This window comes from Geotrypetes seraphini, chromosome 5 (assembly GCF_902459505.1).
Source record: "Geotrypetes seraphini chromosome 5, aGeoSer1.1, whole genome shotgun sequence".
Classification (NCBI taxonomy): domain Eukaryota; kingdom Metazoa; phylum Chordata; class Amphibia; order Gymnophiona; family Dermophiidae; genus Geotrypetes; species Geotrypetes seraphini.
Genome location: NC_047088.1, coordinates 265,074,529 through 265,102,043, shown reverse-complemented (window position 1 = coordinate 265,102,043; position 27,515 = coordinate 265,074,529). Strand labels below are relative to the sequence as shown.

Below are 27,515 nucleotides of genomic sequence, written 5' to 3'. Positions count from 1 at the left end.
AAATATTGGGCCTGATTCCGAACAATGGAGAGCTGGTTAAATTTCAACCCTGCTCTGTTTGGTCAGCGCCCAAAGGCCAGAGTCCCCCTCAGGTTTGGACGGTGACCTGCCGAGGAGGCACCGTTTAGGGCAAGTGACAGGCAGCTCCTGGGGAGGGCGCAAGGGGACCAAATGCTGCCTTAAACGTCCCCTTCCCCTCCTGAACCTGGTTTTTGCGGAGCCACCTGTGAAGGGGGAAAGGAAAGAGAAAACAGGGTGAGGAGGGAGAGAGGAAAGAAAAGGGGGTGAGCAAAGGGGGGAAGTTGGGGACATAGAGGGGAGGGCAGGGTGCGGCTTCTTGTCACTTTCCAGGCAGCGAGAGCGGAGCCGAGGGAGGGAGGATAGAGGGAGGGAGGGGAGGGGAGGGAGGGGGAGGGATGACCGGGGCAGTGCCAGGTATAAAGAGGCTGCGAGCGCCAGGTAGAGGCACCGAGTCGCGGCCGCTTCGCCTCTCTGGGACAGGGACCCCGCCGCTGCATGGGGCGCCCGAAGCCGCCTATCCCATGCAGCTGCGCCGTCCGCTCCTGCTGCTGCTGCCGCTGCTGCTGCTGGCGCCGGCCGTGCGCTCCTGCGGGCCGGGCAGGGTGGTGGGGCGGCGCCGCAGACCCCCTCGCCTCACCCCGCTCGCCTACAAGCAGTTCAGCCCCAACGTGCCCGAGAAGACCCTGGGGGCCAGCGGCAGGTACGAGGGCAAGATCGCCCGCAGCTCGGAGCGCTTTAAGGAGCTCACGCCCAACTATAACGCGGACATCATCTTCAAGGATGAGGAGAACAGCGGGGCGGACCGGCTCATGACCCAGGTGAGGGACCCACCAATGGACTGATTTGGCATGGCAGAATGGGTAGCTCTTCGGGGAAGGGGGAGTGGGGGGGGGGGTGGATTTCTGCCAGGTCACTGATCTGGAAGTACAAATTTCTTCTTCACTGGCTGCAACCTGCTATCTTTTATTGTTGGAAAATAGGGGTGATGTCTTCTGCTGACCCACATTATGACATCACAATCTGAGCTCTAGAATGTTGCTGCTTTTGATTTTAAAGTGTTTGAGGCTTGTGCAGATGAGGACGGAGCTTAGGCATTGGTGGAATGAGGCATTATGACATCACAATCTGAGCTCTAGAATGTTGCTACTTAGGATCTTAAAGTGTTTGAGGCTTGTGCAGCTGAGGAGGGAGTTTAGGCATTGGTGGAATGAGACATTATGACATCACAGTGAGCTCTAGAATGTTGTTATTTAGGATTTTAAAGCGTTTGAGGCTCGTGCAGATGAGGACGGAGCTTAGGCATTGGTGGAATGAGGCATTATGACATCACAATCTGAGCTGTAAAATGTTGCTACTTAGGATCTTAAAGCGTTTGAGGCTTGTGCAGCTGAGGAGGGAGCTTAGGCATTGGTGGAATAAGGCATTATGACATCACAATCTGAGCTCTAGAATGTTGCTACTTAGGATCTTAAAGTGTTTGAGGCTTGTGCAGCTAAGGAGGGAGCTTAGGCATTGGTGGAATGAGGCATTATGACATCACAATCTGAGCTCTAGAATGTTGCTACTTAGGATTTGAAAGGGTTTGAGGCTTGTGCAGATGAGGACGGAGATTAGGCATTGGTGGAATGAGGCATTATGACATCATGACATGGAATGAGGCATTATGACATCACAATCTGAGCTCTAGAACAGTGTTTGGTGCCGGTCCCCAGAAATTTTCTGCTGGGCTCCAGGGCCAGCACATCCATCAGGCAGAAGACAGTGTTTTTCAGTCGCCGATCCATGGTGTGATCAACGCGGCGTCTTCGGACCGGCTCCCTGAGTGCTGCAGTGCACAAAGCCATGGGAAAAGGCTCCTATGCACGTCCTGTGCCTGAACCGGAAGCCTTCTCTCTGACATCGCAACATGAGAGGGAAGGCTTCCAGATGAGGCGCAGAACGTGCACAAGGAGCCGCTGCCCACAGCTTTGTGCAATGCAGCACTCAGGGAGCCGACCCGAAGACACCGCGTTGATCGCACTCTGGACCAGCCCGAAGATAACACCGGGGGGCAGTTCAGAAGGCAAGGCACAGCATGAAGGGAGAGAGGCAACAAAGGTAGGGGGGAATGCTTTTATTTTTTTTATTTAGTGATTGATTTGTCTGTTCAGGAAGAAATGCATTTGTTTCTTTTCCTCTGGGGTTGTACTGCACGCAGAGTCTTACATTTTAGGGTTTGTTTCTAAATATTAGTACTTTTAGTTTTTGGTCCTGCATTTGCATGGGGTTATCTGTTTTCTGGTAGGAATGAATGTTGAGAAGCATACAGTGTGCTTTGTATATTTTAATTTTGTGGTTAACCATTACGTGTTGTTAATACGATTATATTGTGTGTGTGTGTATATATGAAAAATGAATGGAAAAAATGATGTTGCAATCAGTACTATTATAGGGGTGGGGTCTGGGGTGGAACTTGGGAGGAGATGGGCATGACTTAGCCCAGTGTTCTTCAACTGCTGGTCCGCAGACCGGTGCCGGTCCACAAAATAATTATTTTATTTCCGCCGGTCCATAAGTGTCAAAAGGTTGAAGAACACTGGTGTAGAATGTTGCTACTTAGGATTTTAAAGCGGTTGAGGCTTGTGCAGATGACGATGGAGCTTAGGCATTGGTGGAATGAGACATTATGACATCACAATCTGAGCTCTAGAATGTTGCTACTTAGGATTTTAAAGTATTTGAGGCTTGTGCAGATGAGGACAGAGCTTGTAGGAATGGGGCAGGGACAGGAAAAATCTCACTGGGATGGGAAAATGAGTTCCCGCGGGGACGGTGAAAAATTTGTCCCTGTGTCATTCTCTACTACAGCCTCAGCACTCACCCTGTTGTGGGTTCAAATCCCACACTGCTCCTTGTGACCTTGGGCAAGTCACTTAATCCCCTTTGCCCCAAGTATATTAAGTAGAGTGTGAGCCTACCGGGATAGATAGGGGAATTCCTGAATGTAAACCTCTTAGGATATAAGTGGTATATGAATACTAAGAATCAATACATTGATATAGTACACTACCATGAATACAGCACTGACAGCTGCAGAATGTAACTAAACCTTGAAAGCAGCCCAGAAAGCTGAAGAGTGGGTCCTAATCGGAGCCCTATGTAGGTGTCACACGTACAGCATAGATTGTTGAAGAATAGGTGAAGGGAAGGAGATCATTGAGACCAGCGAGTGGGTCAGGAATAAAACGTACAGCCTTTATTCCATGAGTGTGCAGAAATGTGAGCTGATAGCTAGAGGCTTTGAAGCAGATGTCTAGGAAAAAGAGCAAAGCATGTGCGCATATATTGGCCATGGGGTATCAGAAAGGGGTTCAGTAGCACAAGTTTTGTGAGGACAGGAGTAGTTGCTCTCTCCAGCATGACATTCCTGCTCCTGCCTGACCCGAGAATGATTCAGGGCTGGTTCTGTTATGTAGGTGCTGCTCAAAACTTTCTTTGGGATACGGTAGAGAATGAAGGGCTAGGAGACAGGTTGCGTAGCTCTGTAGCACACCCAGGTGGCCAGTCAAGAACAGCCTGAAAGAAAGACGAGGGTCCAAACAGAATACCGAGGGCCCAGCGCACACCTCTCTTCTCATCCGTTTACCTGATCAGCCCTTCCTTCACCTGGCTGGGCCTGTGGACGGCTGATGGCAGAACGAAATGGGTGCAGTCCAAAGTTAGGCATTGACCTGTCGGCAGCTTCACAGGCTCCCAGGAATGAAATGTGGCTTTGCAGGTCAGTGCGTACTTGTGAACGGGTCACAGGGTGTCAGGATAAGAATGAGATTGGCCTAGATTTGCACACAGACTGCAACTGGTGGGTCACAGATTGCGGCTCACTGTAGCTAGGGAGAAGTCTTTTGTGTTGAGTCATTTTGAAATATTATCTCCTATGCCTAATAATTGATAATGGCCAAATGTTTTATAAATTCATCTTTTTATGACCTTAAGCTTTTCTTCCAGCAACAAATGGCATAGCTTAACTGTAAGATGGCTGAAAGCAAATTCTTAAATTAATATTAAATATGCTAAGGAGTGGGGGAGTAGCCAGATGGTTTGTGCAGTGGGCAAAGAACCAGGAGAAGGTTTCATTTCCACTGCGGCTCCTCCTGACCCTGGGCAAGTCACTTAACCCTCCCTCGCCCCAGGTACAAACACTTCGCTCCTGTACATATGTAAACCACTTTGGAAGCTGATTAATCAAATGCCTTACCCTTACCCTACCCGTTAGCACACGGAGGGTCCCCTGGTCTTTGTACTTTCCCAAAAGCAGAGAAACGAGGCACTTCACCCTCCATTGCGTCAGATAAAAACTTGGACTGTGAGAGCCCTCTGAAGACAGGAAAAACCTATTGTACCTGGGTGTAAGTCTCCAAAACCCATTTGCTTCCCTAACAACTGATTCACATGTATCTATTCCACTCTTCTCCACTGCTGAGCTGTCTGTGTTCAGTTTTGGAGACCGTATCTGGCGAAGGACGTAAGAAGACTTGAGGCGGTCCAGAGGAGGGCGACAAAAATGATAGGAGGTATGCGCCAGAAGACGTATGAGGAGAGACCGGAAGCCCTGAATATGTATACCCTAGAACAGGGGTAGGCAATTCCAGTCCTCGAGAGTCGGAGCCAGGTCAGGATATCCACAATTAATATCTATGAAATGGATTTGCATGCATTGCCTCCTTGAGATGCAAATCTATCTCGTGCATATTTATTGTGGATATCCTGAAAACCCGACCTAGCTCCGGTTCTCAAGGACCGGAATTGCCTACCCCTGCCCTAGAAGAAAGGAGGAACAGGAGAGATATGATTCAGATGTTCAAATACTTGAAAGGTATTAATGTAGAACAAAATCTTTTCCAGAGAAAGGAAAATGGTAAAACCAGAGGACATAATTTGGGGTATATTCAAGAGCAATGTTAGGAAATTCTATTTTATGGAGAGGGTGGTGGATGCCTGGAATGTGCTCCCGAGACAGGTGGTGGAGAGGAAAACAGTGACGGAGTTCAAAGAAGTGTGGGATGAACACAGAGGATCTAGAATCAGAAAATAATAGTACATATTGAAGGACTAAGGCCAGTACTGGGCAGACTTGCACGGTCTGTGTCTGTTTATGGCCATTTGGTGGAGGATGGACTGGAGTGAGCTTTGATGGAGACTTCAGTAGTTGGAACCTAAGCACTGTACCGGGCAGAGCTTTGGATTCTTGCCCAGAAATAGCTAAGAAGAAGAAAAAAATTTAAATTGAATCAGGTTGAGCAGACTGGATGGACCATTTGAGTCTTTATCTGCCGTCATCTACTATGTTATGTTACTATGTTCTCCAAGCCGAAGAGCCCTAACTTCTGTAGCTTTCCTCTTAAGGGAATCATTTCATCCTCTTCTATCATTTGGGCGGCTCTTGTCTGTACCTTTCACATCTATTTTGAAATGTGGTGATCAGAATTGCACAGAATAGTCGAGGTAAGGTTTCACCATGGAGCAACATGAAGACATCTTAATACTCTCCCATTTTATGTTCAATCCCTTTCTGAATAATTTCTTACCAGAGATTTGTGGCTGCCCTGTTTCATTGTCAATAATGTGTTGAAATCTCTTACATCTTGTTGGGTAATCCTTATTTTCAATAATTTGTTACCATCTTTGCGTAGTGAGCTGAGGATTTGAATTTATTGTGAATTATGACTCTTAAGATCTTCTTCTTGGGTTCAGTTCAGTTTATTTGACAAACCGCAAATCTAAAAGAAAGTTAAACTTACTCAGTTAACAAAGTAAAACTGGGGGGAGAAGAGTCCCTCAAGAAATACATAAAGCAAAGCAAAACAAACAACAATGAAGGACTTAAGAAAAGGAGGGGTAGAAACGGTTACGATATGTATTACGGACAATATTGGAAGGAAAATAACAAAAGAGAGATGCCAAAGGTACGATTAGATGGAGAGAAATAGATCTAGGTGGAAAGAAATACGGTCTGGATAAGGTCAAAGGAAAGCTATGAGTCAAAAGCCAATGAGAAATGAGTTTTGCCAAAGTGCGTTCTGTTTTGAGATAAAGGGAGAGAATGGGGCCATCACTGAAAACCAAGTTTCTATGGATATCCAAGAATACTTGTCTGAACGAGGGGATCCTTAGAAGACATTTCTGTGAAGAGTGAAGTGCCCTCTGGGGAGAATATTGAACCAAGAGGCTGCCCAAGAAAGAAGGGAGACCCAGTGATTGAATCTGGAATGGAAGAATGTTCTATTTGAAAGGAATTCTCTACGATATTGGAAGAGGATGTGCAGATTTGAGATGAGGGGTGATCTGTTCAAACTTAGAGCGATGGTACAGGAGTCGAACTGCAGTATTTTGGTTGAGCTGAAGTCTATGCAGCTGATAGCATGGGAGGCCAGTAAGAACAGAGTTGCAATAATCAAATTTTGAAAAAAAACCAAGCAGTATAAGAGAATACAAAGAGTCCAATTGAAGACGTGAGCAAATAGAGTGGGTGTGTCGAAGGGTGAGAAAAGAGGAAGAAACTACCTTGGAAATTTGTGCTTGTGGTTGAGATTTATTTGTCCCTTTATCTACCACTTTTCATTTGTCCACATTAAATTTCATAGGCCATGTAGAGGCTGAGTCCCTATATGAGGTCCTCCTAAAGCACTTCTTTTAGTTTAAAACAATTTTATTGATGAGTAAAGCAATACAACAGTCAAAGATCTGAGAGCTCAACAGCACAAGAAAACAAATACAGGTAGAACAAAAAACAAACAGTAAGTCATCAAGTTTAAACAATCCCCCCATCCCAACTCCCCCTTCCCCTGGTTCCAACCCTCTCTTCCACCCACACACAAAAGGTAACCAGCCACAAAGGCTAACCCACCCCTCACCCACAAAACAAACCTCCCCTAGGTGGGTGTGCACTCAAGTGAAGTCTGTTCAAGATTTGACCATGGGCTGTTGGAGATATGTACATATAGAGTCCAAATCTTGACAAAATCACGACTTTACCTACGAGTGTGATACGCCATTCTGGCCTCCCATCCCATCAATTCATGCAGTTTATTCCTCCAATGCCAAATAGAGGGTGCCTCCCTGGACTTCCAATGATTTAAGATACATTTCTGCCCGAGCACATAACATTTGCCCAAGAACACCCTCTCAGAAGAGGTGAGCATGGACCACGCAGAAAACTGGGAAAATAACATGGGAAGAGAAGCCACTGAAAGCGGCTTCTGCAAAAGTCCCCCCCCCCCCACACACACACAAAAGAGACAAGAGCTCTCCAAAAATCCTGAATAAGAGCACACAACCATAGCCCATGAAAATAGGAATTCCCAAGAGCGGAGCATTTTTGACACAGACATACAATAGGCCTGACTCTGGGAGGCGTAAGCTCTCAACATAGTGACATTCTCTAAGCTCTGCATTATAAACCAAACCAGGCACCCCCTTAAGGGCCCGAAGAAGAGAATCTACACTCAACTCTCGACCCAACTGCAGAATAGGGGAAAAATCATGGAGTGCCCAAAGAGCAATGAGCTATTTATGAAAAGAGGATATAGAGGGCTCCCACTCAGGCTCCTCCGCCAAGAAAGCCAAGAACTGATCAGTTTTTGCACCTCACTCATTGCATCTTTTCCATATCCCCCTCCCCCAATCCTATAAGCTGATACTGGTCCCAAGCCATTCCCCCAATAAATCTCACATTCTCTGCCAGTCCCATAAACTCATATTGGTCTCAAACCATTTTCCATCAGCTTCCTCATCCCTGACCCCACAAAATCTCACATTTCCACTCATTCCCCAAAGCACCCATAAATAATAAAGCCTTAACCTGCTCTAGAATAACCATTTATTCTGTTTCATCAGTCCCCAGTCCATGATAGGATGTTGGCTCATGTCCAATGAATTTTTAATTTCCTCAGGAATCTCTCGCAAGAGACTTTCATTATCATTATTATTCAATTCAGTTCATAGTTCAATTTTATTTAATGGACTGCAAATAAAGTACATGTCTAAGTGGTTTACAATTTCAATGATAATTGAAGGGTGTAAGGTAGGGGGACATGAAACAAGAGGACTTGCAGCAAAAGTCATGGAATTAAAGGGCAGAAGGAGAATTACAGTCAGGCTAAAACGTAAGCGAATGTACGACACAGAAGGAAGGAAAGGGATAGGACTGTGGTAGGGAATCGTCACGCTACTCTGAGACAACAAAGGCCAGTTGGGACTCATCTGGGTTGAGAGGGGAATGCCATAGAGAAAAAGGAGATTTTAAGAACAGCCTTAAAGGACAAAGAAAGTGGGGTAGTGGGAGCGGCTGAGAATTATAATACCAAAAATTGTCTATAATTGGAGAATTCCAACTTCATCCAGAAGCTTAGGAATTATCCAGGTATCCTCATAAAATATAGCCAAATTGTTTTCTGCAAGTCCACTGTTGTCAAATCTTGGCATAAGGCTGCCAATCTAAAGTGACTAAATAAATGGTATAAAAAGTGTAAAAAATTGCAGACACAAATTTGGGTGCATGTAATTTAATTGAAGAGTGAGCCAATTGGCACTGATAATTTGGATCTTACCACGAAATTAGACGTGCTAATTCGAATTAATCAAAATTTACATGTAAATTTTATGCACGATTCCAAAAAGGGGGCAAGGGCATTCCTGCAATTTAGCCACATGTTTATAGAATAAGGAGGGGTGGGGGAATCAATGCCTAATTTAGATGTGAGGATTTATACCACGTTTCAATGGGGGTAAATGGTCACGTCTAAAGTTAGGCGTACGGTTCCCGGCACCAAGCAATCTTCTATTTACCATTTATAGAGTAGAGCTAAGCGTTTGTTGGCATCCCTACTGTGCAAGAAAAGCATTTGGAGGCTGGAGTTCATGTCCACAACCTATTTACCACTTAAATGCCACATAAACATCAGCGCAATCCACTGCCTAATGGTTAGTGCGGTGAGCTGAGATCCTGGGGACCTGGTTGGATTTCCACTGCAGCTCCTTGTGACTCTCAATTGTTCCAGGTACAAAACCAGACTATCAGCCCACCAAGCACAGAGAAAGTACCTGCTTTAGCTGTAGCAGAAAAAGGTAGTCTATTAAATCCCTTTATCCTTTACCTTTTAATTGTAGTGATGATAAAGCTAGGAGAACCTCAGAATCTCAACCAATATTTCCCATTTAGTGAGGTAAAGTAATGTAGACGCCATGTTTTTGGCTCTTCATTCAAACTCTCACCATCACAGGTGTCTGAGCGACACGAGCAAATTCCTGTTCAATATATTATCATCACTGAGGGAGGAGCTGGGATGTAACACAAGTATAGAAAGCTAACCAGGTAATAAGTATAGAAACCCAACCAGGTCGTGCATGTGCAAGACCGGAGGGTTAGGACTTCGATGGGAAGATAGGACTCAATGGGAAACCAAGGTGGCAAGGGAGCCCCTTCTGGTGATTCAGACAGGTCGTGACCTGTTTGGGCCGCCGTGGGAGCTCACTGCCAGGCAGGATGGACCTATGGTCTGACCCGGCGGAGGCACTGCTTATGTTCTTATGTTCACTGACTTAGTTTTCAAATGGACATTGCGATACATCAAATAATCTAAGAAGCATACAATATAAAGATAAGAGCTAAGACAAAACAAGCAAAAGGTAAAGTTAAAATATAAATTGATACTTGTGTAGACAAGGAGGTGGGGTGGGGGAGGGGGAGCAAACATGTGGAAAAAGTGTAAAACACAATGACTTGTGTAGAGGGCAAAATATAAGTCCATATCACTAGTAGAGGTTTAGGCAGAAAGAAATGCTTGAGTATAACAAAAAGTCTTGAGTGTATAAGAAGCCTTAGAACGAATAAGAACATAAGAACTGCCATCTCTGGATCAGACCCTGGGTCCATCAAGTCCGGTGATCCGCTCCCGCGGAGGCCCGGCCAGGTGTAACCTGACGAAAACTTAGTCACCCGTATCCCTCTAAGCTATTCCACAATACAGGTGCGGCCAATTGAAATCAAGAATGGCATATTGAATCCAGGTGTAATTTCATAGGAGCAGATCTTCTCAGTACAAAGTCCAGTACAAAAGGTCCAATGAGCTAAAATAAGAATGGTGTCCTATAGGTTTTGGGTTGCCAATGTTCTTTAGATAAGTCTTTGCTCCACAACACAATTTTACTGATGTGTTTTGAATCATTTGTAATCGGTGCCGTTGTGACTAGGGAAGACCTTGAAAAAATAGAATTGCAGTAATCAACCAAGAACAATACTAAATAGTGAAGCAAAGGCACAGTGATTTCTGATCAATCGAAAGATGAATAGTATATTTGACAGAGAACAAAAAAAGATTTCTTTACTTCAGAAATTTGAAGGTAGAAGCTTAAAAGATTGTCCAAAACAAGGACAACCTTTGAGGGACTCCTTCAAGGGGATTGTGGTACCAAATACAGAAGATGTGGATAAAAGAAGAGAAAACTTCTTGTTTGGCAAGAAAAAGACCCAGTTTTAGCCCTATCATTAAACTGAAATTTAGTAGTTAAAGATTTAGACTTGAGTCATTGTCTTTCCAACTGTCTCAAATGCTATTTTAAAAGATAAAGACCAGAATAGATGAAGGATATAAGACTATAACATAAGAGTTGCCATACTGGGACAAACTGAACTTCTGTCAATCCCAGTATCCTGTTTCCAACAGTGGCCAACCCAGGTCCCAAGTATCTGCCATGATCCCAAAAGAGTAAAAACAGATTTTATGCTGTTTATCCTAAAAATAAGCAGTAGATTTTCCCAAGTCCATCTTAATAATGGCTTATGAACTTCTGTTTTAGGAAATTATCCAAACCTTTTTTAAACCCTGCTTAACTAACTGCTTTCACTACATTTGCTTGCAACAAATTCCAGAGTTTAATTACATGTTGAGTGAATAAATAGTTTTGGAAAGAATAAATAATCATTAAACATCTACCCTTTCCACTCCACTCAGTGTTTTATAGATCTCTATCATATCCCCCCTCAGCCAAATAGCCCTATTCACTTTAGCCTTTCCTCATAGGGAAGTTATCCCAAAACTTTTATCATTTTCATCGCTCTTCTCTGTTCCTTTTCTAATTCCGCTATATCTTTTTGGAGATACGGCGACCAGAACTGCACATAGTATTTGAGGTGTGGCTGTACCATAGAGTGATACAAGGGCATTATAACATTTTCATCTTTGTTTTCCGTTCCTTTCCTGATCATTCCTAACATTCTATTTGCTTTCTTAGCTGCCGCCGCACATTGAGTTGAAGGGTTTCAACGTATCCTCAACAATGACACTAGATCCTTTCCTGGGCAGTGACTCCTAACACAGAACCCAGCATCACGTGGCTATAGTTCAGGTTCCTCTCTCCCAAATGCATCACTTTGCACTTGCTCACATTAAACGTCATCTAGTTATTCCCATCTCTAGATCATTAATAAATATGTTGAAAAAACAAGTGGTCCCAGCACAGACCCCCTACTATTTAGCCTTCTCCATTGAGAATATTGACCATTTAAACCAGTGGCCTCAAACGCAAACCCTTTGCAGGGCCACATTTTGGATTTGTAGGTACTTGGAGGGCTGTGAGTTTGAGACCGCTGATGTCGATCTACTCTGTTTTCTATCTTTTGACCAGTTCTTAACGCATTATAGACGTTACCTCCTATCTCATGACATTCTAATTTCCTATGAAGTCTTTCATGAGGTACTTTGTCAAATGTCTTCTGAAAATGCAATACACAAGATCAACCGTTTCACCTATATCTACATGTACATTCACTTCTTCAAAGAAATGTAGATTGGTGAGGCAAGATTTCCCTTCACTAAATCCATGTTGGCAATTGGGCTCATTTTCAAAAGAGAAAAACGTCCCAAATGACATAAAGTTGCATTTAGACATTTTGGCCCCCTTTTACTAAGCTGCGAAAGAAGTTTCTACTGCCATCAGAGAGCGAAAAGTTCCAACACTCGTAGGAATTCTATCGGAGCGTTTCGCGCTCTGGGCTGCGGTAGAAACCTCTGCCATGGCTTAGTGAAATAGCGGGGGTGGTATTTGCTAAAATGCCCCAATTGCCATTGTTGAAACACATATTTTAGACAGTTTTCTATGCTTTTTTCTTAGTGTACCTAAATCTCAAGGAGGCATGTTGGAGGCTTGTTTAGGGCGGGATTAGGGTGGACTTATGATTTGAGCTTTTTTCTGCAATAATAGAATATTGCAGAAAACATCAAAGGCAAAACTTGGATGTTTGAGGCTAGACCTGCAAAAAGATGGCCAAACTGAGCAGATAGCCACCGGAGCCATGAAGACTTGGCCCCCCTCTTACTTCCCTAGTGGTCACCGACCCCTTCCCACTCTCCAAAGATATAAATGAAACAATACATACCAGCCTGTTTGGCAGCTTCAGATGTTATGGCCAGTCCTCTAAGAGCAGCAAGCGGGTTTCTGGAGTAGCCTGGTGGTCAGTAAAGTGGACTGCAGAGAAGGAGACCCAGGCCCATATCCCATCAAACCCCACCAGAAACCTACTATACTAACATGTAGGTGACACCTGCAGGGATGAGGGCTACTGGGGAGGAATACAGTTGGGTTCAGTAGGTTCTGGGCAAGTTTTGGAGGGCTCAGCACAAATGGAAGGAGGTTATGTTGAGACGTGTACTTGGGACCTCTAGGGTGCCCCACTGCACCGCTGGGATGTCTGGGTGGCCAGTCTGCTAAGAATTCTTGTCCCTCCTAATTCCCAATGATTGTTTGTTTTTTTGGTGCATTTTTCATTTGGATTTTTTTTCTTAAAAAAAAAAAAAAAAAAGGTTTACAAAGATAGACGCACTGAGGACGAACACATCTAGGAAATGGCCATTTTTGAAAATGGGCTTTTTCTGTACTGGAGTTTTGGATGTTTTCGCACAATATTCAAAACAGGACTTAGACATTGTGTTGAAAATTTATTTATTTATTCAATTTTCTATCCCATTCTCCCAGGAGAGCTCAGAGCGGTTTAAATGAATTTATTCAGGTACTCAAGCTTTTTTCCCTGTCTGTCCTGGTGGGCTCACAGTCTATCTCATGTACCTGGGGCAATGGGGGAATTAAGTGACTTGCCCAAGGTCACAAGGAACAGCGTGGGTTTGAACCTATAACCTCAGGGTACTGAGGCTGGAGCTCTAACCACTGTGTCACTCTAGAAATCAAAATATAGTGGAAGTGAGTCAAGTCTAGGACAATCAAGCCATTGTGACATCACTGATGAGGTTGTCTCTTATTGGTGGAATGAGGCATTATGATGTCACAATCCCAGCTCTGGTTATCAGAGGCTGAAGCTTTTCACACTATTTATTCATTCATTTTTCTCTACTGTTCTCCCAGGGGAGCTCAGAACGGTTTACATGAATTTATTCAGGAACTCAAGTATTCTTCCCTATCTGTCCCAGTGGGCTCCCAATCTATCTAATGTACCAGGGACAATGGGGGGATTAAGTGACTTGCTCAGGGTCACAAGGAGCAGCGGGGGTTTGAACCCAGAACCTCAGGGTGCTGAGGCTGTAGCTTTAACCACTGCACCTCTCTAGAAATCAAAATGTAGTAAAGTGAGCCAAGTATAGGACAATCAAGCCATTGTGACATCACTGATGAGGTTGTCTCTTATTGGTGGAATGAGGCATTATGATGTCACAATACCAACTCTGGTTACCAGAGGCTGAAACTTTTCACACTATTTAGTCATTCATTTTTCTCTACTGTTCTTCCAGGGGAGCTCAGAACGGTTTACATGAATTTATTCAGGTACTCAAGCAGTTTTCCCTGTCTGTCCTGGAGGGCTCACAATGGGGGAATTAAGTGACTTGCCTAGGGTCACAATGAACAGCGTGGGGATTCAACCCACAACCTCAGGGTGCTGAGACTGTAGCTTTAACCATTGCGCCACACTCTCCCTCTTTGTCTCTAATCTATGCTTAGATATCTGCTCTGTCATTTTGTTCTACCATTTATAATTTCGCAGATGACCTCTGGAATCCTTTTAAAAAAATAGTTGTTACGTAGGCCACCCTCTCGTCTTCGGTACCACATTGGATTTTAATGATCAATGATAAATGATTAACAAAAGCTCTGCAAGCTGATGAGATCCTAAAGAAACGAGGCTCAAAAGTGCTGAAAAGTGACGAAATACCTTCTTAACTTTGCCGCAAGCAGCCACCAACTTGCTGCCGGCGTCGGCTTTGGCGCTTTCTCTGATGTCACTTCCAGGATCCGATGCGGGCAGCAAGTTGATGGCTGCTTGTGCCAAAGTAAAAGGAAACGGGGGGAAGGCCAACAGTCACTCAAAAGAGCAGCGTTCAGAGCGATGGGTCTTTAAAAGTGTCGCCAAAATAGGGAAGAGAAGAGTAGACCAGATATCGTTAAATAAAGAGCAGACAGATTTTAAAGATTGCAACTTCTCAGCGGATGTCTGTATCCAGAAGCCTAAGAAACAAGATGGGTGAGTTAATAATAATAATAATTTATTTGTATGCCACCAGACCAGGGAGGTTCTAAGCGGCTCAGAACACAGGAAACAATACATACAATTCCATCAAAATATCCTGGTGAAATACAACAAGGAGCTATAGATACATTTCAATAATACCTCAGAATCAAAAGCATGCCATATAGATAGAAATGCAAGTGATAAAAAACATAATGAAGTTAAAAGAAAAACGTTAAATAAATAAGTCTTTATCAATTTCCTAAAATCTAAATAAGAAGAAGCTTCTAACATCATTTTACCGAGTCTTGTATTCAATTTGGCGGCCTGGAAAGAAAAGGTTCTATCGAGGAACTTCTTATAATGGCAGGATTTTACAGAGGGATAAATATGTAAATAACTGCACTCTCCGTGTGATTTTTATTAGAATGACTCCAAGAAAAGTGAGAAAAAGTAACCTGGTGACAGACCGAACGCTACTTTGTAACAGATGCATGAAAACTTGAACAACCGGCAACCCGTGTACTTTCAGGTAGAAAGGAGTGACATTTTTTTAGACCGTAAATAAGGCGGGCTGCAGTATTTTGAACTACTCTCATTCTCTTTAAAATTTTCATAGGGGCCCCTAGATATACAATGTTACAGTAGTCGAGAGTGCTTAAAATGGAAAATTGCACCAACAGCCGAAAAGAGGTTTCGTCAAAGTACTTCTTAATGGTACGGAGCTTCCAGAGCACCGAGAAACATTTCTTAGTCAGAAAATTAGTATGATTTTCCAATGTAAGATGTTTATCCAACGTTACCCCCCAATATTTTTATAGATTGTTCTATCTTATAATCCAACCCATTCACCTGTATTATTGTTTCTTTGAGCCTGTCATTAGGTGTTGCTAGAAAAAAATTAGTTTTTTCCTTATTTAATTTCAAATTTAAAAGCTGTCATATTGCACTAAATGAAAAGATGGATCTAATCGAATCCACAGTTTATTAATTGCACTATATCAAAAAGGTTCAAGGTGTTTTACATCCACAGAGAGCAAGAGATTGACCCTTAATTCCACAGAAAATGCAAATCCAGCAAAAAGAAAAACTCTGTGGAGATAGTGATGTTCAAGATGTAGGCTTTATATATAAAAATATAGAAATTCATAATCCACATTAAATATCTCTAGGACCAAAACCGTTGGGAGATGTGGACCCAACACGGTCTGTGTTTCGACAATGTTGTCTTCCTCAGGGGTCCCTAAAAGTCCTGTTAGAAAAACACATGGATTTAAAACTAAAAACAGTGGTGAATTGTAACTCTACTCAAGAGCAGGAAAAGATCCACAGAAGCCATAAAATCTACAGGAGAATACAAAAACAATTAATAATTCAAAAACAAGAGAACCTTGGTTTACGAGCATAATTCGTTCCAGAAGCATGCTCATAAACCAAATTGCTCAAATATCAAAGCGAGTTTCCCCATAGGAAGTAAGGGAAACTTGCTTGATTTGTTCCCCCCTCCCCCCCCGAGGCCCCCGGTGCTGTTCCAGGGCTGCTCCGCCCCCCCCCCCCCCGCCAGCAAACGCCCCCCCCGAGAACCAGCATCGCCCCCCCCCACTCGCATTGCCCCCCCTGTGATCCGGTATCCTCCACCCACCCAAACACAATCCCTTACCCCGATCTAGCACTGGCACCAGCACCAACATACAGGACGTACTGGTGCCCGAAGATCCTCCCTCTTGCCTGGGCTGGGCCTTGAGCATCTGCACATGCTCAAGGCCTTCTGGTTCTCGCTCTCTCCGAAGGACTTGAGCATGCGCAGATGCTCAAGGCCCAGTCCAGGCAAGAGGGAGGATCTTCGGGCACCAGCACGTCCTGTGCATTGGTGCTGGTGCCAGATCGGGGTAAGGGATTGTGTTTGGGCGCATGGACGGGGGATGCCGGATCCCTGGGGGGAGGGTGATGCAAACGGGGGGTGGGAGGGGGCGGATGCCAGATCATGGGGGGGGCTCGTAAATCGAGTCAACGCTTGGTTTGTGAGGCACGATTTGTGGGAATGTTTTGCTCGTCTTGCAAAACACTCGCAAACCACATTACTCGCAAACTGAGGTTTGACTGTATTATCATACTATGAATATTGCAACAAATTACATTTAAAAAGTTTTCAAGTTTTTTTGAAACCTTAAGTAATTAATATCGGTCCTCATGTGAACAAGTAGATTATTCCAAATTGTAACGGTAGCATAAGCAAAGTTGTTGAATTCTCATGTATAGTTCTTAGGCTTCTGCAGCTGGCATCATGATTGTAGCAGGTTTCCGGGTCTTGCCGCGTCTGTGTAGAAAGAACCAACGTTTCAGCCATCATGCTGTGGCTTTCTTCAGGTCTGCAGTGTGTCTGTATATATAGTGGGTTCACGGACCTGGTTGAGAACACAACAGTCTGTGGGTCGAGAAATTTGAATTTGTCATTTATAGTGTTACGCCTCCAATCAGTGGAAAGTGTAGTCGTCAAGTACCAACTGAAATCAAGGTTCAAGGAATGAATCTGCAGGTTAAAAGGAAGATGATAATCCTAGGTGTCTGTTTAGACCAGTGTTCTTCAACCTTTTGACACCTATGGACCGGCAGAAATAAAATAATTATTTTGTGGACTGGCATCAGTCCGTGGACCGGCGGTTGAAGAACACTGGCCTAAGTTGTGGGCCAGACCCCGCCCATCTCTACCCAATCTCCACCCCAGACCCCGCCCCCATAATAGTACTAATTGTAACACTAATTTTTCCAATAAATTTTTCACAGATACACAATATAATCTTATTAACACATAATGGTTAACCACAAAATTAAACTACACAAAGCACATTGACAGCAGATGTAAATTCTCAAGATTGACATAATTCAATCACTAAATTCAAAAATAAAATCATTCCCCCTACCTTTGTTGATTCTCTCCCTCCATGCTATGCCTTACCTTCTGGCCTGCTCCCGCCTGGCCATTTTATGCCGCTCCCAGTATTGCCTTCAGGCCGGCTCCCTCTTCCTCACTGATGCAGTGCACAAAGCTGTGGGCAGCGGCTCCTTGCATGTCCCATGCCTCATCTGGAAGCCAAGGCTTCTGGTCCAGATGCAGGACGCGCCTAGGAGCCACTTCCCATGGCTTTGTGCACTGAGTCAGTGAGGAATAGGGAGCTAGCTCGACGATAACGCCGCATCGATCACACTGTGGACCGGCGGTTGAAGAACACTGTTTTGGGCCTGATGCACGTGCCGGCCTTGTGGACCGGCAAGAAATTTCTGTGGACCGGCACTGGTCCATGGACCGGTGGTTGAAGAACATTGGTTTAGACTATACTATCTCAATGGGAAGGCAGATCCTCAGGATGGTCCAGGGTGGATTCTCATAGCTATGGACACTTTATCAATTGAAACCAATGCTTCTTCCATATGATTTCTGTTCAGTAGTACAGGCATTAATTCTGCCTGGATTAGACTACTGTAATATGCTTTAGCAGGGACTAGCTAAGATTAAATGTAAGGCATTACAGCAATTGATGAACTCTGCTGTGAGGTTGATTTTGGGTTTCTCACGCAGAGAACATATTACCCCGGTGTTAAAGCAGCTGCACTGGCTTTCAGTGGTGCAAAGGGTTTACTTTAAGTTGTTATCAGTAGTAAATCAGAGTTTGTATGGATCTGTTCCATTGAATTTTCAAACCCTGTGGGAGGAATCTGAAGTCTGAGGGTCCTATGAGAAAACTGTTTGGGATGCTAAATCTAGAATGGCAAAGGTGAAGGAATTCCCTCCCTGGCATTCTGAGGACCTGTTTAGAAAACTATTGAAGACGCAACTGTATGTGGAGGCTTTTCTCTGAAATTTTGTCAGTGGATATATTTAATAAGAAACCTGAATTGTGATCATTGCATTACACGTAGTGAAGAAGGTTGCCAACATAGGATTTCCTCCAGTTCTTGACGTTATCGTTAGTGGATTAAGCTATTACGTGATTGCGTGATTGTCTCTGAACCGTTGCGAATGTTTCATTTGTTAAGCGCAGTCTAGAAATTTTAGAAATAAATAAATAATAAATACCACATAAACTGGTGAAAGAATAATGCAAATGAGAAAACAGATTATCTGAAGAGTCAGTCTGTAATATACGATCAACTAATTATGCAAGCTGATTTAAACTTAATTGGCCTCTCAACCGATAACCAATGAAGATTCTTATACGCTAAGAGGCTCATAATCAAAACTTTGAAACGCCCAAAATCAGCCTAAGTCAACACTTGGACATCCGCAGGGACACTCAAGTGCCAATAATCAAAACCAGCTTTCGGGATGTGCAGCAGTACTTCTAAGCTGTGCTTCCAGAGAGCAAAGGGGCATTTTGGGAGGTGTGTTATGGGCCCCAGCCATAATCAAAGCTTTCCTAGAGGGAACTTAGATGCGGGCAGTTAGACCTGTTTTAGTTGTGTCTAAGTGCCTCAAAGCTGCTCAAACTGAAAAGAAGACCACTGGAAGATTTAAGGCATGACCCCCCCCCCCCCCTTACTCTCCCAGTGGTCATGACCTCCTCCCACCCGCCCAAAGAATGAAAAAAAAAAAACCAAATCCATAGGCTTTTCATCAGCTGATTGTGGCAGCGAAATCCCCATCAGCTGAGCTGCTTTCGGGAATTCCTGCCGGCTTAGCTGATGGGGATTCCCTTCCAGGATCAGTTGAACCAGCAGGGAGATTCCTCTTTCCCTCCATAGAGAGCCCCTGCACTGCACCCCTCCCCCAACATCCCTCAACACCCCAAACAGCACTAGCAACACCCTTCCACATCACCCGACACTCCCGACAGCACTGGCAACCCTCCCATCATTTGACACTTCCATACCTTGCGCTGCAAAATCAGCAGAAGAGAAGCCCATGCCCTCCTGCCTACAAGGTCGCATGCTGTGAATGACAGGCCTTCCCCCTCCCAATGCATCTTTGGATGTAGTGGGAGGAGCCTAAGGCCCTGATTCACTCAACATCAGCTGCTGATTTTGCGGTGCAAGGTACGGGAATGTCGGGTGATGTGTGTGTGGGGGTATTGCCAATGCTGTCGGGGGTGTCAGGTGATGTGGGGGAGGGTCTTGCCAGTGCTGTTGGGGTGTCGGCTGATGTGGAGCAGGTGTTGAGGAATGTCAGTGGGGTGTGGTGCGGAGGCTCTCTGTGTAGGCGGCTGGGGGATCAGTGCCTGTGAGGGAGGGAAAGAGGAATCTCCCTGCCAGTTCAGCTGATCCTGGTAGTGGGAATCCCTGAACGCTAGCTCAGCTGATGGGGATTCCCCTGCCATGATCAGACAAGGGAGTTGAGTACGTCTATGAAACTTACTTTTGTGCGTTTTTCACGTGGACATTTTTATTTTTGAAAATGGCCAAAAAAGATAGACATCCTAAGGACCAAAACTTATGCATAGGTCATTTTCAAAAATAAAAGATAATGTCTGGCAGTTTTGAAAATGGACATTTGTTTCTGCTCGGTTTGTAGACGTCTTGCCCAAAACGTCCAACCTCAGACGACCTATCGAAAATGCTCCTCCACTGCAACATTTTCATATCTTTTTAGACCAAAAATTAATCTAACTGCAATATTCTGGAGCAACTGCAATTTTTTGATCAGTTTTGATGTTAAGTTCAAATATAAAGAATTGCAGTAATCAAGTTGAGGCAACACCAACTTCTGAACCAATAGTGCAAAATGATGTTCCAAAAAACCCACTAACCTAAGTTTCCTCATAATATATAAAATCTTGCTCCATAAATTAGAAATTTGATCTTCAAATGTAAGAGAAAATTCTAAAAGAATACCCAAAACTTGCAGGGTGGCACCTGATTGTAGGGTAAGAAATGAAGGAACAAAATGTAGTGAATTATGAAACCAAAGAACCATCATCTTTAATATAAGCCAATTATGAGGTGCTGGTTTAAGCTTTTTAAGTCATTAACACCCCCCCTCTTGCCCCCACCCCACGCTGGGCTGAGACACCTGTTCTATTCCTATGGGCAGCTTGGCATTTAACTCACGCTGCACCGCAGCACAGCTTGATAAAAGGAGGGGAGGGGGTAAGTTAGGCTCCTAGATTGGCTAGGCACCTTTTATAGATTCAGGGCCTAATTGCCTAGGCTGTCGGACAATTTGCAGTACATGGGGTGGGAGTGAAGGGCAAATGAGGCATTTTTAGGAAAGTGGTTGATTTGTCAGCTCTGAATGATACGTTTGGGCTCACAGGGCCACATTGATGCTACTCTCTCCTGGCTCCTCTGAGACTGTCTCCTAGGACTGTGTCCTGATCGTATACTTCTGAGATGGATCTTCTCCAACTCTATGAGACTGTCGGTCCTGTTGCACTTGACTGCTAAAATTGTTTGGATTACCTGGTCTCTAGCTTTCTCAGAGGATTGTGACCTGGATTGGACACTTTTAGAAGCAAGGAAAAAAAACACAATTTGAAGTGTCTCGATATAATAGGCATCTCAGAGACCTGGTGGAAGTAGGACAATCAATGGGACACTGTGCTACCTGGATACAAATTATATCGCAAGGATAAGAACATAAGAATTGCCGCTGCTGGGTCAGACCAGTCCTCCATCGTGCCCAGCAGTCTGCTCTCACGGCGGCCCTCTGGCCAAAGACCAGTGCCCTAACCGAGACCCGCCCTACCTGCGTTCGTTCTGGCTCAGCAGGAACTTGTCCAACCTTGTCTTGAATCCCTGGAGAGTGTTTTCCCTTGTAACAGACTCCGGAAGAGCGTTCCAGTTCTCCACCACTCTCTGGGTGAAGAAAAACTTCCTTACGTTCGTACGGAGTTTATCCCCTTTCAACTTTAGAGCGTGCCCTCTCGTTCTCTCTACCTTGGAGAGGGTGAACAACTTGTCTTTATCTGCTAAGTCTATTCCCTTCATTATCTTGAATGTTTCGATCATGTCTCCTCTCAGTCTCCTCTTTTCAAGGGAGAAAAGGCCCAGCTTCCCTAATCTCTCACTGTACGGCAACTCCTCCAACCCCTTAACCATTTTAGTCGCTCTTCTCTGGACCCTTTCGAGAAGTACCGTGTCCTTCTTCATGTATGGCGACCAGTGCTGGATGCAGTATTCCAGGTAAGGACGTACCATGGCCTGGTACAGCGACATGATAACCTTCACCGATCTGTTTGTGATCCCCTTCTAAATCTTTCCTAGCATTCTGTTCGCCCTTTTCGCTGCCGCTGTGCATTGCGCAGATTGCTTCATTGACTTGTTGACCAGTACTCCCAGGTCTTTTTCCTGGGGGGGGGGGGGTATCTCCAAGTACCACCCTGGACATCTTGTATTCGTGTATGGGATTTTTGATACCAACATGCATCGCCTTACACTTATCCACGTTGAACCTCATTTGCCCTGTCGCTGCCCATTTCTCGAGCGTGGTTATGTCGCGTTGAAGAACTTCACAATCCCCCTGCGTCTTCACTACTCTGAATAACTTTGTATCGTCTGCAGATTAAACACCTCACTCGTCGTACTCATTTCCAGATCGTTTATGAATATGTTGAAGAGGACGGGTCCAAGCACTGAGCCCTGCGGCACCCCACTGGTGACATTCTTCCAGTCCGAGTATTGAGTATAGAGTGGATCAAATTGAAGGGGGAGGGGGGTTGTTAAAGAGGGAATTGAATCAAATCAAATCAACATTCTGCATGGCATAGATAGCAGTGTGGAATCCTTATGGATAGAAATTCCATGTGGAAGGGAAGGAATATAAAGGTTGGGTTATACTATTGTCCCCTGGGACAAAACGAGCAGACGGATGAAGAAATGTTTTCAGAAATTAGGAAAGCTGGAGAAATAGGCAACACTATAATAATGGGTGATTTCAATTACTCTATAAATCAATAGAGCATAATTCAATTATCAAAGAAAAAAACAGAAATGCCTGACACAGTAATGATCACTCCACTGACCACTTTGTAGTACAATATAGGGTGAGAGAGAAACGCAGTATTTTACACTAAGCTAAACACAGCATATAAATATGTGGAGAAAAAAGCCTCAGTTAATGCTTCAGGGGCTCAAAAAACTCCACAGCAGGGTTTACTGCAGTTCTGTCACAATGTCCATATAGTGTTTCATCCACAGGATCAGTCAGCATCAAAATCAAAAAGCAAACTAACACCAAGCACTGTTGAAACTAAGCAGAAACATGATTTAATGAGACGGAGTCAGCATGGGTTCAGCCGAGGGAGGTCTTGCCTCACCAATTTGCTTGACGTCTTTGAAGGTGAGAATAAAGGTGAGCTGGCTGATATAGTGTATCTAGATTTTCAGAAAGCTTTTGATAAAGTTCCTCACAAGAGGCTCCTGAAAAAATTAAAGAGTTATGGGATAGGTGGCAAAGTTCAGTTGTGGATTAGGAATTGGTTATCAGAGAGAAAACAGAGGGTAGGGTTAAATAATCATTTTTCTCAATGGAGGAGAGTAAACAGTGGAGTGCCACAGGGGTCTGTACTGGGACCGGTGCTATTTAACTTATTTATAAATGATCTGGAAATTGGGACGAGTGAGATGATTAAATTTGCAGATGACACTAAACTGTTCAAAGTTGTTAAAACGCATGCGGATTGTGAAAAATTGCAGGCGGACTTTAGGAAATGGGAAGACTGCACGTCCAAGTGGCAGTTGAAATTTAATGTGGACAAATGCAAAATGATGTATATTGGGAAGAAAAATGTGAATCACAGTTACCGGATGCTAGGGTCCACCTTGGGGGTTAGCGCCCAAGAAAAGGATCTGGTATCATTGTAGACAATATGATGAAACCTTCCGCCCAATGTGTGGCAGCAGCCAAAAAAGCAAACAGGATGCTGGGAATGATTAAAAAAGGGATGGTTAACAAGACTAAGAATGTTATAATGCCCCTGTATCGCTCCATGGTGCGACCTCATTTGGAGTATTGCGTTCAGTTTTGGTCTCCTTATCTCAAGAAAGATATAGTGATGCTAGAAAAGGCTCAAAGAAGAGCGACCAAGATGGTAAAGATGATGGAATTCCTCTCGTACGAGGAAAGACTAAAATGGTTAGGGCTCTTCAACTTGGGAAAGAGACAGCTGAGAGGAGATATGATTGAAGTCTACAAAATCCTGAGTGGTGTAGAATGGGTTAAAGTGGATCGATTTTTTGCTCCGTCAAAAATTACAAAATCTAGGGGACACTCGATGAAGTTAAAAGATTTTAAAACCAATAGGAGGAAATTTTTTTTCACTAAGAGAATAGTTAAGCTCTGGAATGCATTGCCAGAGGGATAGTGTAGCTGGTTTTAAGAAAGGTTTGGACAAGTTCCTGGAGGAAAAGTCCATAGTCTGTTATTGAGAAAAACATGAGGGAAGCCACTGCTTTCCCTGGATCAGTAGCATGGAATATTGCTACACCTTGGGTTTTGGCCAGGTACTAGTGACCTGGATTGGCCACCGTGAGAACGGGCTACTGGGCTTGATGGACCATTGGTCTGACCCAGTGTGGCTATTCTTATATTCTTGTATAAAGATCTGTAAGAGCCCTGTACAGAATAATATGCTTTCTCAAGGCACCTCTTGGGGGTTCAGTGAGCTACGAGGCCAGAGTTCAGGTTCTTGATCCCATGAAAAATGCTGCAGTGTGCGTATATAAAGGTGTGTAGAAGGTGGTTAATTGTATGGATAGTCCTTATCTTTCATTTTACACATTCCAGTCTAATCAGCAAGACAACAGATTACTTTTGTTATCTGTGGCTTTTGTCCATCAGTCAATGTGCGCATATGTGTTTCTATGTTTCTATCTGTATGTTTTCTTGTGCTTGCAGGTGATTGTGTGGCTGTTGTGTATGATTGTACATACAGTATATATTTCTGTGTGATGATGCACCTGTTTTCCTCTGGGTGTGTGTGTATTTTCTGTGATTGTGTACCTGGGTACGTTTGTTCTTCTTGTTTGTATCTTGTGTGTGTTTCTTCTGACCGCTTAAATCACTTTGACTATCTGGCAGAAAGACTCTAAATTTGATGCTTAAATGTGTAAGGACTGATGGTTAGCATGCAGAAAGAAGGAGACCCTGGCAAGCAAGTTATCAGAAGAAAACCAGAGCCTTGGACCAACAAGATTTGAAATATAACCAGACAACAAAAGGTAGAAAAATTAATTTTATTTTCTGTTTTGTGATTATAATATGTCAGATTTGAAATGTGTATCCTGCCAGAGCTGGTGTTGGACTGCAAACGTGAGCTAGGATTTAACAGAGAGAGGAAAAGTCCTTTTTGTTTCTTTATTTTATTTACACCACAGCGCCAGTGTGGTTAGGAGAAGCCAAAGGGGGTGAAAAAGCTATAAAACTCACCAGGAGTTTTGAAAAAAATCACCCAACTGGGCAGGAAAATCGAATTGAAAAACCAATTCAATAGGCTGAATCGAAATTTTTTTTTCCTGAATCTGGCAGCATTAGTTTGCGCTACTGTCTTAGACTTTAGGACCTGGGATTGGGGAGAGATGGCATCCTCAGTACTTTATAATGCAAGTGAAACGAGGATTTGGTCAGACTTTTGAAGGGTCTGCAGAAAAAAAATATTGTATAGGCCAGGGACATGAGACAGCAGGAAATGGGAACTTTTCTTCCTTCTATTTTTGTGAATGGAAAGGCTGAGGATGTCAGAGAGTTCAGTTAAAATATGTGATTTATAAGAAAATATAATAATGTGTTTTATAAAGTTTATAGCATAGCTGGCCTACTCAGTGAGGTGTTCCTAGTGGTGATGGTGGCAGCGTGTCAATGTGTTGAGAGGAAGAGGTGGTCTGGGAAATTCTGCTGAGCAAACTCCGGGCCCATTTCCACCCCCCAGTTAGTTCACTCCACTCAACTGGTTCACACACTGAGTGGGTCTTTGGGTGTTGTTTTGGGATCTCTTCCAGTGGATTATCAGTATCTCCTTCTGGTCCAAGGAAGGAAACTTTGTTATCCTTAGCATTGACCTACAGAATATGTTTGTAACAGCGCTGCTTGTGTGGCATTAGGCTATGTAGTGATCGAAAGAAAAAAACAGACCTTTGCACATTTTTGCACTATATGGTGGGTGTATGAGGAGATTCACATTTCCTGCACAGCTAAGTCCATCTGAAGTTACCTTGTGCTGTATTTGACATCTAGCAAGGTCTCTGTTTGAAAGGAAAGATCTAAACTTAAAAATGAAGTGGCCAGAAGTTATGGTAAAAGCAGATAGTGTAGCTGGTTTTAAGAAAGATTTGGACAAATTCCTGGAGGAAAAGTCCATAATCTGTTATTAAGACATGGGGGAAGTGTCTGCTTGCCCTGGATCGGTAGCATGGAATGTTGCTACTCTTTGGGTTTTGACCAGGTATTAGTGTCCTGGATTGGCTACCATGAGAATGGGCTACTGGGCATGATGGACCATTGGTCTGACCCAGTTAGGCTATTCTCATCTGTAGGGGCCTTTGTTTTCACTTCTTATTTTAATGTATTTTTTTTCTGGGAACTTATCAGTGTTTTTTTATAATGGGAACAAAAATGGAAGAGAATTAATGTGTGTGGGATGAGGGGGTAACTAATTTCTTCAGCTAAATAATTCAATCCACCTCAACCAGACATAGGAGAACTCACGCACCATTCACACACCCTCCAACCAAAAACGTCAAAAGAAAAAAACTGTTCGACAACCTCCTAGCCATTCGAGCTGTAACACTCGACCCCCAACCCTACAACCAATTGACATCGACCACATACTGCAAAACCTTCAAAAAGAAATAAAAACCCTTCTATTCAAAAAACACATAAAACCGAACTAACACAATCAGAACTGTCCCAAGCATCACCTGCAACTACTCCATATGTACTTCTGATGTCATGACAATTCAGACATAATTTAGGTTATGTTATGTTTGGAATATAAGAAAATTTTCACTGCCTGTTTCTATTCTGACCATTTATTCCGTTTCATGGTCATTACAAAAAATATTTTTTTACATGGGGGGGGGTGTCAAAAAATGATGGGCCCCGGGTGCCACATACCCTAAGTACGCCACTGGGTAACAGGAAGGAAATTTCTATTTTTATATGCCACATATCCTACATTTCTAAGCGGATTACAAATTAGTATTATTCCCTAACTGTCCTGGTGGGCTCCCACTCTATCTAATGGACCTGGGGTGATAGGGATTCAGTGACTTGTCCAGGGTCACAAGGAGCAGTGCAGGATTCAAGCCCACAACCTCAGGGTGCCAAGGCTGTAGCTCTAACCACTGTACCACACACTGTCGCAGCTTCTTTGCTCCCCATATCCAAACTCGGCTTGCCTAAGAAAGAGGAAGTGAAGTGTATGCCAGTCACAAGTTACTCCATAGAGACAGGGAGTGGGTATTCCAGGAATGTGCATCCAGGTGTCTTGAGATGTCCTGGCTTTGATATTGTTTTTAATTATTGACAGTATTTCGTGCCTTGGCTGTGTGCTGCTGCTTGGCAGACCTGTCTTTGAGTTTTGGTCCTGGTTTTTGATCCTCGGGCTTCTTGAAGCTGGGGATGATTCAGAAGCAGCGTGCAAAGTCTCGGCGATAATAATCTAACAATTTCTATACCGCAGGACCGTGAAGTTCTATGTGATTTACAATGATTAAAAATGCTACAAATTGAGTAGAACTAACAAAGTTAAAAGCTAGTGACTAACAGCTCTAGAGATCAGTTATTGTGGAATAAGATTGTACAAATCAGTACCTAAATACTTCAGGAACAGATGTGTTTTTAGGGGTCTCCTAAATTCCCCAAAGTATTAGCAAGCATAAGCAATTGTTCCAGATCTTGACCCCATAAAGCTGCCTGATGTGAGAAAAGATATTGATGATGTCTTAAATTTACATCCTCTAACCGGTGGAGAAACAAAACTCAAGTTGTGAGTTTCTCTTACGTCTAATGGTTGAGAAAGAGAAAAGGTCAGTTATCAAGTTTCAAGTTTATTAAATTTTAATATACCGACCATCA

The 27,515-nt window shown here is 43.7% G+C and overlaps 1 protein-coding gene across 1 annotated transcript in view; it reads left to right on the top strand.

The window, feature by feature from the left end:
- Positions 1–428: 428 nt before the first annotated feature.
- Positions 429–27,515, top strand: part of IHH (Indian hedgehog signaling molecule) — a 96,291-nt gene continuing 69,204 nt past the window's right edge. Inside the window, exon 1 of the mRNA XM_033944750.1 lies at positions 429–839. Within this exon, the coding sequence (XP_033800641.1) occupies positions 543–839 (297 nt within the window). The 5' untranslated portion in view covers positions 429–542. The remainder of the gene's footprint in view (positions 840–27,515) is intronic.